Genomic DNA, 17250 nt, shown 5'->3' with positions numbered 1-17250 from the left:
CCTTGTGCTATGCTTGCTATGCATGTGGCTGTAGGCAGCTCAACTGATACTGACATTAAACAGGAACATATAAAAGAAATTCAAGCCCTTATATATTTCCACCCTATATTATGGCTTAAAGACCACTTAGATGCATTAAAGGCATTAGGAAAAGCAGATTATGAGAAAAGAGAACACACAAACTGACAGAAGTACCTCCACAGTATTCTGAAGCCAATGAAAAAAGATAATGAAAGCTTGAATCTGGTTTAGTGACCTTGTTGTACACGCATTTAACACATACAAATACACAATGGAATTATATGACTAAGAAAAGTATACACTACTTGGCATTAAGTAGGTTTAGTGATTAATGTAGGGTTTTTTTCAATATTAAAGAGGCATACCTTTCAGTGCTCATACTTTTTCTTTCGCCATCCCTTTAAAAAGAAAAACAATTTATTATACTCACTTTACCTAGAACTGTTATCTTTTCAATAAACTCTGAGTCAACCAATCATGCTGCAATAACTAACAGCAGTCTCTTCCATAAAATCTGGATGTTAACTTTTTCTACAAATTTGTACATCAAGTTTAAGTGAGTGCGAAATGGAGAATGTTTTTTTAAAAAAAGCTTATTTTTTAAAAAAAGCTTAAACTACTGATGAAGTAAAGACATAGATCAGCCACAGACATCAATACAAATAAAACTGTAAAAAAAAAAATCAAACCAACAACTCCTCTCTCATATCAGAAGGAATCTTATTTAAAAACAAAACTAACTACAAATCCTATACTGTCTCACCTAGCTATAACTGTAAAGCACTGCCATTAAAATCCTGAAAATACTATATATATATTTGAATATTTGTTTATCTTAGGAATTAATTTGCTTTCTGTCTAAATTATTGCCCATGTTAAAGGTGATGTGTTAAGGCCTTTTTTTGTGTGTTTGTTTCTTTCTGGTTTTAACTGAGCATTCTTTAACAACTCTTCTGCATATAAGGAATTCCTCAGAGCATTTTCTTTTTAGGTCCTTCTGTTTGTAAGTACTGGAAATAACAAATTTGGTATCCTGAGGTTTTCCTAAAAGAAGGTGGTCAAAGACAATGACCATAAGATGAATCGTTTACAAAGAACTCAGGTGTTGGTATGTTAACACTAAAATCACTGAAATCAAGTTGGTGCTAACAAAAACAAAACCAAGAAATAAATTTCTTGGACAACACCATTAAAAATGTGTTCCTCTTCATAATGATAACCTTGGCTTTTGAAATGCTCTTTTTTTCTTTTAATGTACTGGGAGATTTCCCAGATAGTACAATACCTAAACAGGGTGATTAAGGGGAGAGAGTGGACCATTTGAGGTTGCATTATCTTAACAAATATCTGGAAAACCGCATTTTATCTTTTGTCAAGCCACCTTCACAAAGTCAGTCTTGCTGCATATTTTGTTTAAAGCCAACATACTTCCGAAAAGAAAAAAAAAACCCACCACAAAGATTTATGTTAGCACTTTACTGGTCTACAAACTGCTAACTGTATATATTATTTTGTAGTCAAATGGAAAAAATGGAAGATCTATTACTGTCAGAGAAGTAACAGAAATAATATGGAATAGGTCATTCAGAAGACACTTTGGAACTCCTAATGAAACCAAATAATTGTCAAGCCATTTTTTATAGAATTTCAGCACTTTGGGAAGGATAGAAAGATATTTAAGGAAGGAATATTTAAAAGAAAGGACTCAATCCTAAATTAAGACTCTCAGTTACACAAACAGAAAAATGCTATTTTTTTTTAAGAACAAGTGTGCCATGTTTGTATCCAGAAATTATGGATTATGCATATAATTGAAAATTATGCATACTATTGAAAAGATGTATTCACTAGTAAGACTGATTTCTCCCTCCAAAACAGGAGGCTAAAAAGCCATTAAAGTGGTATGAACCTTAAAGGAACAAATATGGAGAAGGATATAAAAATCTGCAGTTCTATTCCAGCAAATTCACAAGTTCATATTACAAATATGTACATAAACATTATCAGAAACACAGAAACTTATTTTCATTAGAAATATGATAATTTGCCACCAGAGAAGATCAGATAACAATGCTTTTCATTACAATCAGATAGTAATAAAAAACAATGAATGCATACCGTTTTTATAGAAGACACAGGACTGACCACCTCTGCTTAGGATAACTAATTGATCTTCAGCTATTTTAATAATTATGAGGTTATCCTAAATAATGACTTGATTTCTTGATACACACTTATGCACAACTTCTCTGACAGAATTTTTGAATTTCATGTATTGGGCATGGCTGTACAAACTTCTGCTTTTTAATGTTTGGCTCTTGTGTGTATCTTAGCCATAAGTATAACAACAACAGGCATCAGAGATCTTTTAAAATATATTAAACAACCCAAACTTTCCTATCTCAAAACCACACATACACTGTGTAACTTACACAAGGAAGAATTCAGAAAAATGTAAATGCAGGAGAAAAAAAAAACCCTCGAAACATACTTTTCCAAATGTGTTGAACCCAAACCAAGGGAAATATCCAAGAAATTATGCCAAGACGCTTCTGAGAAAAGAACAGAAAGCAGTGCCCTCTGCTGGTAAAGTTCTGAGCAAGTCACAATTCCAAGGGCTTTTAACATCTTCTCTGTTACTTTTCCTATACCTGGCACCTGAAAAACAGTAAATATCATTATATTGGAAACTTGCCATTTGTAGATCCAATACAAGAACAATTTAAATCAAACACAACTGGGCAGATTACCTAAGTGAAATCTTGCATAAGGAACATACATGATTGCACAGTAAATGTCATGGTATCTCTTACCTTTCTAATGGGCAAATCTTTTACGAAGTCTAACACTGCTTGTCTCTCAGGTACAATTCTGCATTGCCCATTAGGTTTATTATGGTCACTGCACATTTTTGCTAACATTGTATTCGGTGCTATTCCTTAAAAAACAAACAAACAAACAAATCCCATATTTTTAAAAAATACAAACCAATGTTTAATTTCAACTGACCAATATTTAAAAGCACAAGAGTAGGCTATACATTTGGTAAAGAATGACAAGAACTGATAACCAGATTTGTTACAATTCTGCAAAAAAAGTTTTGTAATAGACAGGTGAGAACATAAATACATGTGGTAGATTAAATGTAACGGATGCACCAGATAAAGTGTACCTACTATTTTAAGATAGCCAGGGCAACACAAGATGCACTAGTCAGTCATGAGGGGTTAAATATCAAGTGTTTAAAAATAACATCAGTTACATGATTGAACAATTTTATGGTGGTGATTATGGTAAGACAAAAGGAAACGCTTACAACAGCAGTAATAATGAACTCTTAAAGAGAAGCAGATATTTCTTCCTTGTATTTCAGCCAAAAGACTAAATTAATTTTGACAAAATTTACCAGACTAAAGTCTTCTGTGGGCTACCAATGCTATGTAATCATTTAGAAATATATATATATTTCACTGACACTGGTAGGGATTGCTCTTTTCTATCAAAGTAACTTTTTACAAATGAACTTTCAAATTGGCTTAGCAAGAAAAATGGAATTACTCTGCGCTACAGCCCTAGTGGTCTAAATTTTTATTTGCTCATGGACATAACATATTATTAACAATGGCAGAAGTAATTCTATTTATTACTATCAGTATTTTTTCAATGAGCCTTCTAATGATTTTTCATTTTGAGGCTTAAAACCCCTGATACGCTTATAAAAGCTATGTTTTCTAAACATTAACTTACCCTTAGGAAGACAAAATTTCAGTAGAACAAAATTCTTATTTTGCTACCACACATGGAATAACATACATGGAAGGGGGGGGTCTTATCCTGCTTCTTCCTACTCACTGTTCCTTTATCTCTGCTTACATTCAACCCTTCCATGGCCTTCCACGTCTGCTTCACAGAGCTCAACACTCCCTGATGCCTCACTGACCTAGTTCTCAAAGCAGTTCGGATGGCATCCAAACCAAGTGGCTAGGGACATACACTTTTTTTAGTGACCTAATCCAGATTACTATCAAAACAGTTGAGACTTACAGGTAGGTTGCCTGAAGTCAAAAGACATAAAACTTGAATGGTATATATTAAAAAGCTAGTCAATAGTTATTAACTTCAACACACATTTACTTCTCTGAGAACTAACTTTTTAATGAATTTTTATATTGCCTTAAGCAAAGAACAGTGTGGAGAACTGTTATAAATACTTAACAATATGGATCTGCTATTCAAACTAAGAGCAATTTAGCAATCAGTGACAGATTTCACTATGACCGCTGGCTTACGAAAGTAATTCACATGAAGCAGCAAAACAAAAACCACCTGTGCTAAGGTTAGCTCCCGAGCACACTGGTCATTCTTCCAAGAGACTTATATTTCAGGAAGACATAAAAAGATGATACAACTGCTTCTATGATTAAAAAACCAAAAACCTACCAAAACCAGGAGTGGCTTTGATAGCCGTAATATCTCTTGAAACACAGTCTTTGCAGACTTGCAAAGAGAGTGTATTTCTTTGCAGCACAAGAATACTGTGGCAATGCTAATTTCTTAATTAATGCCCTCTGAAATTAGAGCAGAAGACACTATAGAAATACAAAGTATTATTATTATTCATATGTGTCTGAATACCTGCACTAGCAGTCAGTTGAGTTTTCTGCTCAATCCTAAAGCGAATTTCCTTCACAGCTTCCTCTGCAGAAGTTCCAAAGACAACCGAATTTTCCACTGATTGATCTCTTTGTTCAGGGTGGTCATCCATCAGAGGTGAGTTGTCTTCAAACAGTACCGGTGAAGAAGAGTATCCACCTACATTAGATTTGGCAGACATATTTATATCATCTTTATCTATGTTAGATAGAAACACAAATGATTAATCCATCCATAAAAAACATATACTTTACTGATTTCCTTCTGCAGTGGCTGAAGAGAGTTCATTAGCAGTTTTCTTTTTTTCTGTTTGGAAAAAGGTATATAATTATTCAGCCAAAGCAATTGCATTGCTTTTTCGTTTGAAGAAGGGAGAGTCATAACTGCTTTGTTCTCAATCTGACTTGAGCTTGGCTGAGATTGGAAGAATTGGCTAGGAGACTGGATGTAACTTCCAGAAAAGCAACAAGGTTTAATGGCCTGTTGCTGTAGCAGCAGAAAACAAAATTTTGGCATTAATTTTGTTTTGTATCAGAGTGAAGGCCAGATGCTCCCTTTTTTTGTGGAAATAATCTTTTGCAGAAGATTTTTCAATATTCTCCACAGAAAATTAGGGTTCTGGAATATATGGTTCTAGAACCATCAGCTGAGCTTCTTGTTTTCAACTGCAGTCATGGTAGCACAAGCAATGTCAGCAGCCCTTTGTCTGACTCTACAAACTTTAGTATTACAGTTTCATATTCTGAGTGCTTGTTTGTGTTTCAGAAGAACAAAGATGTCAGAGAAGTATGAAGAGGCACATCAGTGATATTTATTTTGTAAAGACTATGCCAGTTTTTTTCTCTCTATTTTATTAATGCTTTTAGTAGTATATCGTTCATTATCCTCTTAACAGCTATTTAGATAATTTTTGAATACTGATAATATAAATGTTCCGGTTTGTGCATCAACCCTTTGTATGACCCCTCATTTTTTATTGTTCCCAATTGGGTGTACAGCTGTGGATGTGGTTGCAATTCCATCTTCTAGAGCCAAGTGAAATCCAGTCATATCCTAAGCACTACTGTAACTACTGTGCTGTTCATTACTTTATACATTTTCAGTCTTGTAAAATAACCATGTAACAGTTCACGCACACTGTCTTTGCAGACAATTTCTCATGTTTCTGATGTACAGGACTCACTATAGTATTTTAGTAAACATCTTCACAAAATACAAATAACCTTTAGAATAGTAAATTGACTTATTCTACACCTCCTTAAGTCATAAGATTATTACTACTTATTTGCAAAATTACTGTGTTCAATTGTAAAGGAAAAATACACGCCTAAACCACGCAATTGGGTTTAGTAAACCCAGTTTTCACACATTTTACTCAAGTTAAAAATAAAAAAAAATTCTCCAGTCCAAATCATCAGCAGCATACCTTTTATGCATGGGTGAGTAGAAGAGGAAGTTAACCTGTAAACTAACAAATTGGAGGCAGAGACTATATGGGAGGACAAATTATGCAAGGACTTAAGTACCTACACTTTCAATGGGTACAGCTTATCTGAAGCTTACGTCATATGCATATGTGATCAGTACCCCCGGTAATGTGGTTAGCGTACCTAGCACCATTTTATAAGGCAAGCAGCTGTTCCCTGGGGCTGAGCAGGTCACATATTTGTTCCCTTTCCCCTCCTTATCAGGCCCTGAAGGTCCTGTGCAAAAAGTAGATGAACAAAACAGATTTCTTCCCCTCCCTACTGGCCTCAAGGTTCCTGGGCACCAGGCCGATTGCTGCCTTCCTTGCCAGCCTTGAAGGTCACAGGCACCCGGCCAACGCGGGGGTGTGGATGGCCCCACCACAGAACAGGGGAGTGTAACAGCACCCAGAGCACTGGCTGTAAAAACAAGCAGTTACGAACCCCAAGGGGGAAACGTGTGCCGAAACTGCTGCTGGGCAGTGAGATCGGGATCCCCCCAGTGGCCAGGGACACCTCCACCATCATGTGCTTCCTCTGAGGACTGAGGGAGGGACTCTTACTCATTTATTTGATTTTCAAGTCTACATTATGATTGTTATATGGATATAGCAAGCCATGAATTAGGATCCGACCTGATCTGCAGAGGGTCCAGGTCATTAGAAATTGTAAGCTAGCTTGTATTATAAATTCTGTATTACTTCGCTGATTTGAAATCATAAGTTAAGCTGTATTATAAATTCTATATTATGCTACTCATAGATTGTACTACATTGATTCTGCCTGTAGAAATTCTGTTCTATTCTAATAATAAATTCTGTGCTAATCATAATTTGCTGTTAAAAAAATAAAGCTTAAGTTTTAACTATGATTTAGTGCTGTCATCATTCTGCCAAGAATCCCTAAAAGAAGCCATCTGTCTCCTCAGTGTCAGGTGACCGCATGAAAGGAGTGATTTGCCTACCTTTTTCTGTAGTGCTTTCTGTGTTAAGAAAGAATCGTCTCTTATCTTCAGGCCAGTTCAGTCTTTCCTCCAAGTGCTCTGTAATGTTCAGGTAGGCTTCATCAAGGCCCACAGGCATAAAATTGGGATCATATTCAGCCAATATTTCTCTAACCTTGATAAACACATAGCGAAAGTTTAAAGCCTTGCTGCTGTGAGAACAGATCCGGACACACAATTATGAGGTGAACAAATGTACCCTGAAACTTCAAGATGACCAATCAATATTAAAGGTATTTGTAGAACAAATTATTTATTGATATTGGAAAGGCATAGTACTGCTTCTCACAAGTAACAAGATCTCAATAATAAGTGAGAACTAAACACATTCTGAGCAGTGTATTTTACTACAGAGGTCATTAAGATCAGAGTATAAGGACTCCACAGGCACTAGGTTCACAAACATTGCAGTAACCATCTGAATAAAACTCTGGGGGCCTGGGAACTCAGCAGAGCATGTGAGCTGATGCACCTTTCTGTGCACTCTGTGTCAGGCATCACATATGCAAAGGTTAAAAAAACCCAACCAGCTAGGTCTTAAATTGCATTCAAACTAAAGTTATAGCCAACAAGAGAACTGGTTAATGAACCAGCCAAAACTTGTTAGAAAAATCTTTAGTGGTAAATGCATCTTCCCAAAAGGCAACATAATAAATTATATGGTCGAAATAAAATCTCTACCTTTTCTCCTCTTTTTCCCCCCTCTTTTTTTTTTGTAGACAAGAAGGAAAATTTGACTGCGTCATGTTTTCTTTATCAGTTTTGGTCAAATTCTTAGGTATCACAACATTTTTTCACATGCACTTCATCTTTCTGAAACTGATTAAAGATAGGATTCACTGCTCAACTTTTCATGACAAAATTAAATAAATTGAAATATTTTCAAACCAAATCCCCAGAGAAAAATATAACTAAAAAACCAAATCAACCTGAACCTTTAATACTTTATCCCATCAAATAACAAATGAAATACCTAGCATGAAATCCAGGGTCCTTAACAAGCTCAAACATATTCTGAAATAGTCATATGTACATATGCTTTTTTACAACAGAAGTGAGAAAAATCAAGTAAGTTCAAAATAAATAATTAGCTTACTAGAAGAGATTGAGGCTTCATAAAAATAAATAGATAAACCTTGGCATAATTTTATTGAAGTCAGGAGGCTTGTGCCATGCAGTAGTTTGGTTTAAGACCTACAAAAGATCTTTTTTTATTGTTCTTTTTTTCTTTTTTTTAAAGAAACACAGGATTTTGGGTATCCTAAGTATTTCTTCTGGTGCTAAGTAAAATTACTTTCGTTAAAGCAATATGTGATTTCTTTTCTTCCTAATTTTTTTCACTTTATTTCAAGTCCCTTCTTTTAAAACAAATGAATCTGCACTTAGAACTCGCTAATGCTTTGATTCTCTCTCTAGTAATCAGCAGCCCAAACAATGATTATGCACTATATGAAATTATTATCTCCATGTTTCCTATGTACTTGCAGCTTCCTAGTAATTAGATTATGCTCCATGGTTTCAAAGTTTTAAGAATACTAAGGATCAAGTGGCATCACTAGCTCACTAGTTTTGAAATCTCTATCAGCATCACTACTGAATTCATTAAAATGGCAAGATAAGTGAATGCAATGCTTTTTCATCTCCTTGCCCAAAAGCACCAGTGCTTTGTTTAACTTATGTTCAAAGCCACATCACTGAAGAGTTTAATATTTAAACTACCACTTTTCGTATTATTTAGAACCAAGTACACTGACTTGGTTAGACAGCACTTTCAGACTTACCTCTTTACTCACTTTGCCGTATTTTTCAAAGTTTAATGGTACTATAGTTAGGTGTGGACACAGCTTTTTAGCAATAAATCCAGGCATGGCTGCACGTACACCAAATCTCCTAGCGTGGTAATTTGAGGTAGACTTCAGAGAGATTAAATAAGTTTAGTGTTCAATAATCAAGTTTTTCATGAAGTTTAGTGTTAAATAATCACATTCTAATCACATATCTCCACACAGAAAAGACTGACAAGGCTGAGAGTTCATACGCATCCCCCCCCTTCAATCTATTTACATCCTTTAAACTTTAATCAGTACACTTTTTACTAAAAATAAAATCCAGCTTACATGGTCTAGTCTAAGAACATATGTTTCCTCTATTATTTTTGTTATTTTTTTCCACACTTACAAAAATTCTCTATATAACAGTGTCATTATGTTATTATTGTATGGTTTATTTGGCTTTAGATTTATGTAATTGGTTACCATATTAACATGACATTCAGCCTTACCAACATACTCATTGATCCCACTGCTATAGGCTTTTCCTTCAGCTCTGGATTGTCTCTCATTTCCACAGCTGCATAGAAGGCATCCATGTCAATGTGTACAATTGTACTGCTAAGGTTACGGCTCTGTTCCAGTTCTATCACAAGTTTGTCCACCTGAACAGAATAAACCAATAATTCAAAAACTATTAACCTGGTAGAAGTGAATCAGTACAGATGATCCTAAAACTCAAATGCATCTGGCATATCATTAAAAACAAACAGCAAACCCAAACCCCATCAAACCTACACCAACAAAAAACCCCAACCAATTATCTTATGAAACTTGCTCTCAGAGAGAACACTGCTGCAGCAAGTGGTACCAAAACCATCCCAAAACACAGTGAAAAAAACCCGAACCCAACAAACAACAAAACCCCACCTGCGTGGAAGAAGGAAAAAAGATACATCACCTGATTCAGACAGAAATTTTGCAAGACCATTGAATATGCATCTTTAGCTACTGTGATACAGGTTATTTAAAAAACCTGAAAACATGTTAGAGAATTTCCAACACTCCTAATTTAAGCTATCACACTTCAGAAAATTGGCCTACACAGCTGAAGAGAAGACCGACAGCTCACAGGGCACATCCACCTATCTTGTCTTCCCAAAAATAAGGTCTCTAAGCAAACAGCTTCATTTACTGCTAATTAAGCTACCATTAATCCCTTCGTAAAATTCATCAGCATTTGTTACAGAATCCGTATCATATAGGGCTGAATTGTTAGCAAAACTGCAAGGTGACTTATAAAGAAAAGCCCATAGATAGAAAGTGCGTTTCCCTCCAAGAGTTAAAGATTGTTAGCAGTACTCCTGCTTCATCAGCTCCATGGTGTTGTGAGGCAGAGGCGACCTTTCTGTGAAATACTTTAATTGGGCTTAATTTGCTTGCATTGTTTTACTGAAAGAGTTGCAGATCACGTGCTTGTTTCTGAAATACCTTTCAACTATGATGAGATATGAACTGTGAGCGTCACCACACTGACAGGCAATTTTTAAGGTCTACTGATTTAAGATGACTATGTTGGCAGTACTACACATCATTCTAGAAGAGAAAGAGGAAATACAAAAAAAAAAAAAAGTAGTGCTATCAAACTATGACTATCTAACCACACTAATGAGTATGCTAACCTCTATTTACACAACAAAAGGCTATTGCTAGAAAAAACACAACAAATAGGCATAATATTGCTCAAGAAATGTAAGTAGTGAAAAGGAACCGAAGTTTCACTTTGCTTGCAAGCACAAGGACACATACACATGTTCATGACATCAAGGTACCATTACAGAAACGTCTCTGGCTTGATTGCAATGTGGTGCTGGAGAGGAATGTTTACATGCAATTTGCATGGTTACTTGAAGGCAGTTTCTCTCTTTTTCCCCTTGACAGAGTTGCTTAATAAAAACCATAAAAAACCTTATGCAGAACCCCATCTTTGGAGCTGAAGACACTTGAACCAAGGCAAGTGGCTAAGAATGTTGTAACTAAATTGATGAGTAATGATTTACAAAGTCTTTTCTCTGTTTTGTTCCAAGTTGATTTGAGGGATGAAAGGCTAGAATGGGCCCTCACACTAGGCTATTCCATACAGACAAGCACAGTGTGCTCCCTGAGGCTGAGAAAACTGGTTTAGACAAATTAAAAGCACAAGGGGAAAGCCATTCAGAAAAAAAAAAGTGGGGAGTTTACATTATTTTCACAGCTAACATACGCATCTAAAGAATGAAGGAAAATTACATTAAACTAATCAGAAATACAAAAAGGTAACTCTTCAGCAAAAGCAACTGATACAACTAATACGCCAAAACCAAACCACACCCAGACATATTCAGAAAATTTTGGCCACCTACAAATGTTTCCTTAGTAAAATAAGGAAAGTTATGGAATAGTTCCTTAGAGGCGAGCCAGGTTGATGAGTTTTTAAAAGCTGCTTTCAATTTTCCTTTGAAGATAAAAAGAGATACTAAGTTTTTTTATTTCTAAGCTAGATGAAAAAAATCCCTAAAAAGTACAAATTGCAATTAGAAGCTTAATTTTGCTTATAGTCATTTTTTTTTACAATTTAAAGAGTAACCTCTCATTCTTTCTTATCCCATGATGCAAAATACAAGTTTTCTATCTTAAATTGGTTTGTCAAGTAAGACAGGAAAGATTATTCAAAATCTCTCATATATTTGGAAAAGCATTTGACAAGGTGAAGAAGTAACAAACAGTGATACCATTTTAAGGCAACAGTAACTATTTACAGACTAAACATCTGGGATAAACCCCACATAGATAAAACCAGCAAACATCAGTACAGCAGTCTGCAAATCTGGTAGCAGCTGGGTAATTTAAAAAGTATTAACTACTACTGAATTTCAAGCAATTCCACTCTAGATTGGTAGGATAATCTAACTCTGTTACAGAAAAGTTTTAAAAAATTAAGAATTACATGATACTCTACAGTATAGAATTTCCCTTAAAAGACAACAATGAAATTCATTAGGAAAACTTCAAACTACCTTTCACATTTCAGATTTAAAAAAAACCCACCAAACCCCGAACAAAAAAACCAAAGAAATATTTGTACATGAAAATGACAGTTTTAAGATTTACAAGTACTTTGTAATCTCTAATATTTGCAAAATCAATAGTGTTAAGTGCCCTTCTGCAAAGAAAGACTTCTAAGGAAGGCTGTAAAAATATGAGAAATACCCTTACAAATTCCTTGGCGTACACACACGCTAGTGATGACAAAGAGAGCATTACATTGCAGAGTCTACATTTTATTTATATTACTGGTTTCCACTACAAAACCTGGATTTTATCCAACAAATCCCATGAGTGGGGATTTTTCTGTTTGTTTGTTTTTACATTACAGCACTTAGATCACGGTTAGGAAGCTGTATCTGAGCCTCTAATTATCCTACAAACAAGACTTGATCTGGAGACTAGAACTTGCAGCATTCAGATATAGATATATGGATACCTTTGTAATTCTGGAGTACCTCCCACTTAAAATTTTAGGAGAACAAATCCTCCCATAGTATATTAGAAGGTAGTACTAAAAAGAAGAGTTAAAGAACTCAATAGACAACAAGTAAGAAGAACAGAAGATAATGAGAGCTGACTATACCCATATCTGAAGATCTAGAGAAGCTGATTAAACAACACAGAACACATATTAAGAAAACCAAATAGGACAAATAAGACTCTCAAAGTTAAAGGTGGAGATAATGACCTGGGGAACAGTAGCTGGCAGGTAAGTGACAGGAAAAGGGGAAGACATTTAGGATATCAGACATTGACAGATAAAGACTGTCTGGGCCAGCAGACTAGGGACTTCAGTGGGGACTCTGGGGACATAAACAAGGACTGCTTTGGAAAGAGGACTGATGGTAATCAGGGAATGTGGGACAAGAAAAGGAAAATTCAGAATAGGAAAAATTAAAAGAGAGCACAAAAGGGTCAGAACTTGTGATGAAGAAATGAGGGCAAAACCAATCATGAACTAGAGCTTATCTGCATACAGAGGATGGAACCAAAATCTAGGATTTCAAGTTGGTTTTGTAGCAGCAAAGACCTGAAGTTAGCCAGGAAAAAGTATGCACGTTATCCCCCTTTAATGACAGTTTTCATGCAGTATGGCAGCTGAATTAACAGTTACTACACTGGAAATAAAGACAACTGCTATTTGAGCAAGTGGCATAATGATTTCAAACATGGGGTTTGAAATTCAGATCCCAGGAAGACCCATGTGAAAGAATTTCCTCTTTTTTAAAAGTTTTTTCTTCTATAGAAAGCAATTTTCATACAAAATCTTAAAAAAAAATAACATGTTGCAAGATCAAAGAATCAAGTTCAGAAAAAGACAGCATGAGAGTAGTCAAAGCAATTCAAACTTATTGGCTTTCACTAGATACACTATATATTCTTTAATTACATAACCCTACACTTATTTTATAAGATCTGTGTCATTCATGTAATTTATTTTATAAGAAATGACTGTTCTCTGCAAAATGGAAGGATCTGTGGCAAAGGAAGGATGGAAATGGAAGTATTTTTTCATAATTAAATGACTTAAAAGCTACCCCAGAAAGCTAAAAAAACCCAAACCAAAACAAAAAAAACCCAGACAAGCAGAGACATAACCAAACCATGCTAAAGATTAACTAAAAACAGTTGAGGCATACAGGCTTATAACAAACTTTTCAGAGGTACTCAGTAATTGCAAGCTTTTCTGGGCAAAAATCTGAGACTCTGGCATTTAATTTACAGCAGTGATTTGCAAATCTGCAAGAAGAAAAGAAGTTTGTACACCAAAGCTCAGGACCTATAATCCTCACAATGGTATTAAAAATGAATGGATGTGTTTAATCTTCGTGTGCTTCAGCTCATCTACTTTAGCTCCTCAGCTACAAAACAAAAATTTATCATTCTACTTTGCTGGATCATTGCAAGAATAATTTAAAGAATTCACACTATGTGGTGTACAACATAGAAAAGCCTATGAGGAAGTCAGTAATTCTGCATTCAAAGCTGGATTAGACTAGTGTACAGCAAATAAAGCTTGGGACCACCCACTGAACAATGAGGACAACAGTAAATATTGAATAATTGCCCACTCAGTGAACACTGCACCATGCACTGAACGAAGCAGGAATCCTGTTAGGGAAAAATAGCAAGCAATCATGTAATTAAAGACTGAATCACAGTACAGATGAAACAGGAAAGGAATTAAGCTTCTATAAACAACTTTAATTCTGTTGCGCCCAAGAACATTTAGTGTGAAACCTTGGTGCTGTTTAACAACCTTTCATGCACAGTAACACTCTGGATACTACTATCTATCATTTGCATTTCAGAAGAGAAATAGCCCCTTTGTATTCCTAGTTCAAGACACTTGTATTTCTTGTGACTGCTTGCCATAATATTCTTTCATTTATTAGCACAAATACGGAATAAATTATATCCAGAAGAGACACAGACAACTGTGATCCCCTTCATCCCATTGCAGACCACTGAACACAAAGATACATATATTATAGAAACAGAAACTACAGTCAAGACTGACATGATACTTATTAGCAAGGTATTTAAGAAAACTTTTATGTAAACGATCATGACATCCATTCAAACTGATCAGATTTAGAAAAACAGGAATTAGTTTCCTTCATTTTACTCATTTAAAGAACATTGAGTGATTTTACAATCTATTCTGCTAGCAAGTTTTTATCAAGATCACATCACCAAAACATTGTGCCCTTTTACTTGCATGACTAACATCAAAGTTGTACTTAACGTTGTGCTTATCACCAGAATACAATAAATTAGAGCACACCAAAATGTTTAACATTTGCCATTTACTCCAAAAAGTCTTTACAAGATTAGTACCTGCAGCTGTGCTTTCAAGAGCTGTTGTGTTGTAATTTTCTCTTTTAGCTGCATCATTTTTTCAATTCGTTGGTTAACCTGTTGATCTTTTTTAAGTTCATTTTCATAAAATCTAGAGCCCTGGAAGAAAATTGCAAAACCACTAAGGTTTTTATTTGTCTTCTCCAATAGATGACCATATTTGATCTTTAAACACAGAAAATGTAAAATACAGTAACAGTTTCTAATGTATACTTTGGATTTTCATATAAATGATACACAAAATACACCAGTGGCGCTCTACATCTGCCTGCTCAAACACCACAAATATTTTTCTCCTTCTCAGATCCCCTATACTCAGATGATTATAGAGGAATATTTAGAGTACTTAATATGCTTACTCATTCTAACACTTGACAACAAAAATTCCAAAGTAGTAGATAAAAGTCAAACTATTCTTTGCAATACCTCCAAGATAAGGAGTATAAAACTTCACAAAATATTGATTTAAGCATTTAATCTACATGAAAATAAATAATGACACTGTAAAAGTCAAATCCACTTATAATGTTGAGCATTTCATTGACCATTTAATCTTGAAGGACACTGCAGAACTAGAAGCTATTTGGAAGAGGATGATGAAAAGCAAACGGGCATAAAAAAGCCCTCTTCCTCTCAAGCATGTAATTGCTCCTTCAAGAAAAGGAGATGTAATGAAAACATAAAAATAACAATCATGTAGAGAACCTATAAAGTGACTCCCCTTCCTGACTCAAAAGAAAAGAGGGCATACAATGAAATAGAAAAAATGAAAATTCAAAACCAGGAAATAAAATACTTTTCTTACAACATCTGCTTAGCTTACAAGAGAATTAATGTTTGCAGGAAGAGGTAATGTCTTTTATTGAACCACCTGATAAAATCTGAAAAAGCGGACAAATTTTTAGCTCAACGCCTCTGACTACCAAACTGTCACTGATGCCTAGAATTCATCCATAGTCAAGTAAGAAACAGGCATCCATATAAAAAGCAAAAAGTCACTTTTATAATAATGATAAAAAGGATGAATGGCAAGACTTTGTCATGTCTCATTGCTTTGAAGAAACTCCTAATTAGACGAAATTAGGGTGTGCCCTCTTTCAGTATCAGACGTGCATTTCATCTTTTCTCCCCTCTGCAATCAAACATGACTTATTGAGACTCACTGAAAGAAATAAGTACCAGAATGTTGGTGTGGGAAGCAGACCAATACTTAAGATTGTTATTAAGCTGTGGGATTTTTTACATCTCTTGCAGTATTTCACAGTTGAAATGCTATAAATTCATATTTTAATACAACTCTGGGTAGTGTTTATAGGTGTAATTTTGAAGACTAATGAAAAAGTTGAGAAAAAGAACCAATGCTTCTTTTCAAACTTCTTGAGCTATATCTGGTATTTATATTTGTCTACTTTTTTTGACAAAAACATATTCTAATACACAGATGCCTGTGTTATCAGTTTTGAAAGCCTCTTTTACAGTTCGTTCCATTTCATATCAGGAAACGAAACAGTAACTGTTCTGATGAAATAATTTATGCAAATATCATTATTAGGGTTGTCTGACAAAGCACTAAGTTTTCAAGAAAGAGTGAACAGAGTAAGTAGAAGAAGCATCTAATCAATAAGGGGCTTGATAGCATATAATGTATCATCAAAGTGAAAATGCAAGCAAAAAAAAAGTTTGCCAAATAAGAGTTGTTTGTAGTATGTTTTCTGCTTCCCCCCTGCCCTCCCCACCCCTGCAGTTTACTGCACCAGGAGAAGAGGAATCACACCAACCTTGGTAGCTTCCATGATGATTTTATTGATTTTCTCTTTATCCAAACCTTGCATTCCAGCTTTGTTATCATTAAGGCCCATTCTAAGCAGAACTCCATCATTGCAAGAGCTGTTACCAACTTTTTTCATGTTGTCCATAATCCTTCTTGAAAAAAAGTACCTCTTTCAAGAATTAATACCTGAAAAAAAAATTTTAATAATATATTTATTTCTAAGTTCCAGCTGAACAATAAAAAAAAATTATGGAAATAATTTGCTCTATTTATTCAACAAGCATTTTATACTTATTCAGAAAACAACATACTTATCACAAATATGAAGACTTGTATTCCTGTGAAGTGGATGAGCTTCCACACTCACCACAAACTCAGAGACCCTATCAGAGTTCAGAGACAGTAAGATTTTACTTTTTTTCTTAACTTAAAAACATACTCTTTTAAAAGCTTCCTTACAGAAATAATCGAGCACCACCTGCTTCAGGTAAAGGCTAGTACCTTATATGTGCACATGAGATCTATATCTGTATGTTATCCTGTCAGATGAAACAATACTGCCTTAAACACAAAATACATTAAAAGAACTTGAATGATTTTTAAATTGCAGCAGGCCAC

At 34.9% G+C, this 17250-nt stretch overlaps 1 protein-coding gene across 2 annotated transcripts in view; it reads right to left on the bottom strand.

Annotated features, from left to right (window-relative positions):
* Positions 1-17250, bottom strand: part of POLK (DNA polymerase kappa) — a 40172-nt gene that overhangs the window by 14766 nt on the left and 8156 nt on the right. For both annotated transcript variants that reach the window (XM_035892814.1, XM_009637237.2), the window contains exons 2-10: positions 16640-16818; positions 14841-14960; positions 9425-9577; positions 8925-9056; positions 7105-7258; positions 4657-4872; positions 2835-2959; positions 2513-2679; positions 387-419 (exon numbers count right to left, since the gene is read on the bottom strand). In XM_035892814.1, the coding sequence (XP_035748707.1) occupies positions 387-419; positions 2513-2679; positions 2835-2959; positions 4657-4872; positions 7105-7258; positions 8925-9056; positions 9425-9577; positions 14841-14960; positions 16640-16777 (1238 nt within the window). In that variant the 5' untranslated portion in view covers positions 16778-16818. The remainder of the gene's footprint in view (positions 1-386; positions 420-2512; positions 2680-2834; positions 2960-4656; positions 4873-7104; positions 7259-8924; positions 9057-9424; positions 9578-14840; positions 14961-16639; positions 16819-17250) is intronic.

The sequence above is a fragment of the Egretta garzetta genome, unplaced genomic scaffold (assembly GCF_000687185.1).
Source record: "Egretta garzetta isolate BGI_Z169 unplaced genomic scaffold, ASM68718v1 scaffold424, whole genome shotgun sequence".
Lineage (NCBI taxonomy): Eukaryota > Metazoa > Chordata > Aves > Pelecaniformes > Ardeidae > Egretta > Egretta garzetta.
Note: the sequence above shows the minus strand (reverse complement) of the source record. Positions and strands in the feature narration are given on the sequence as shown.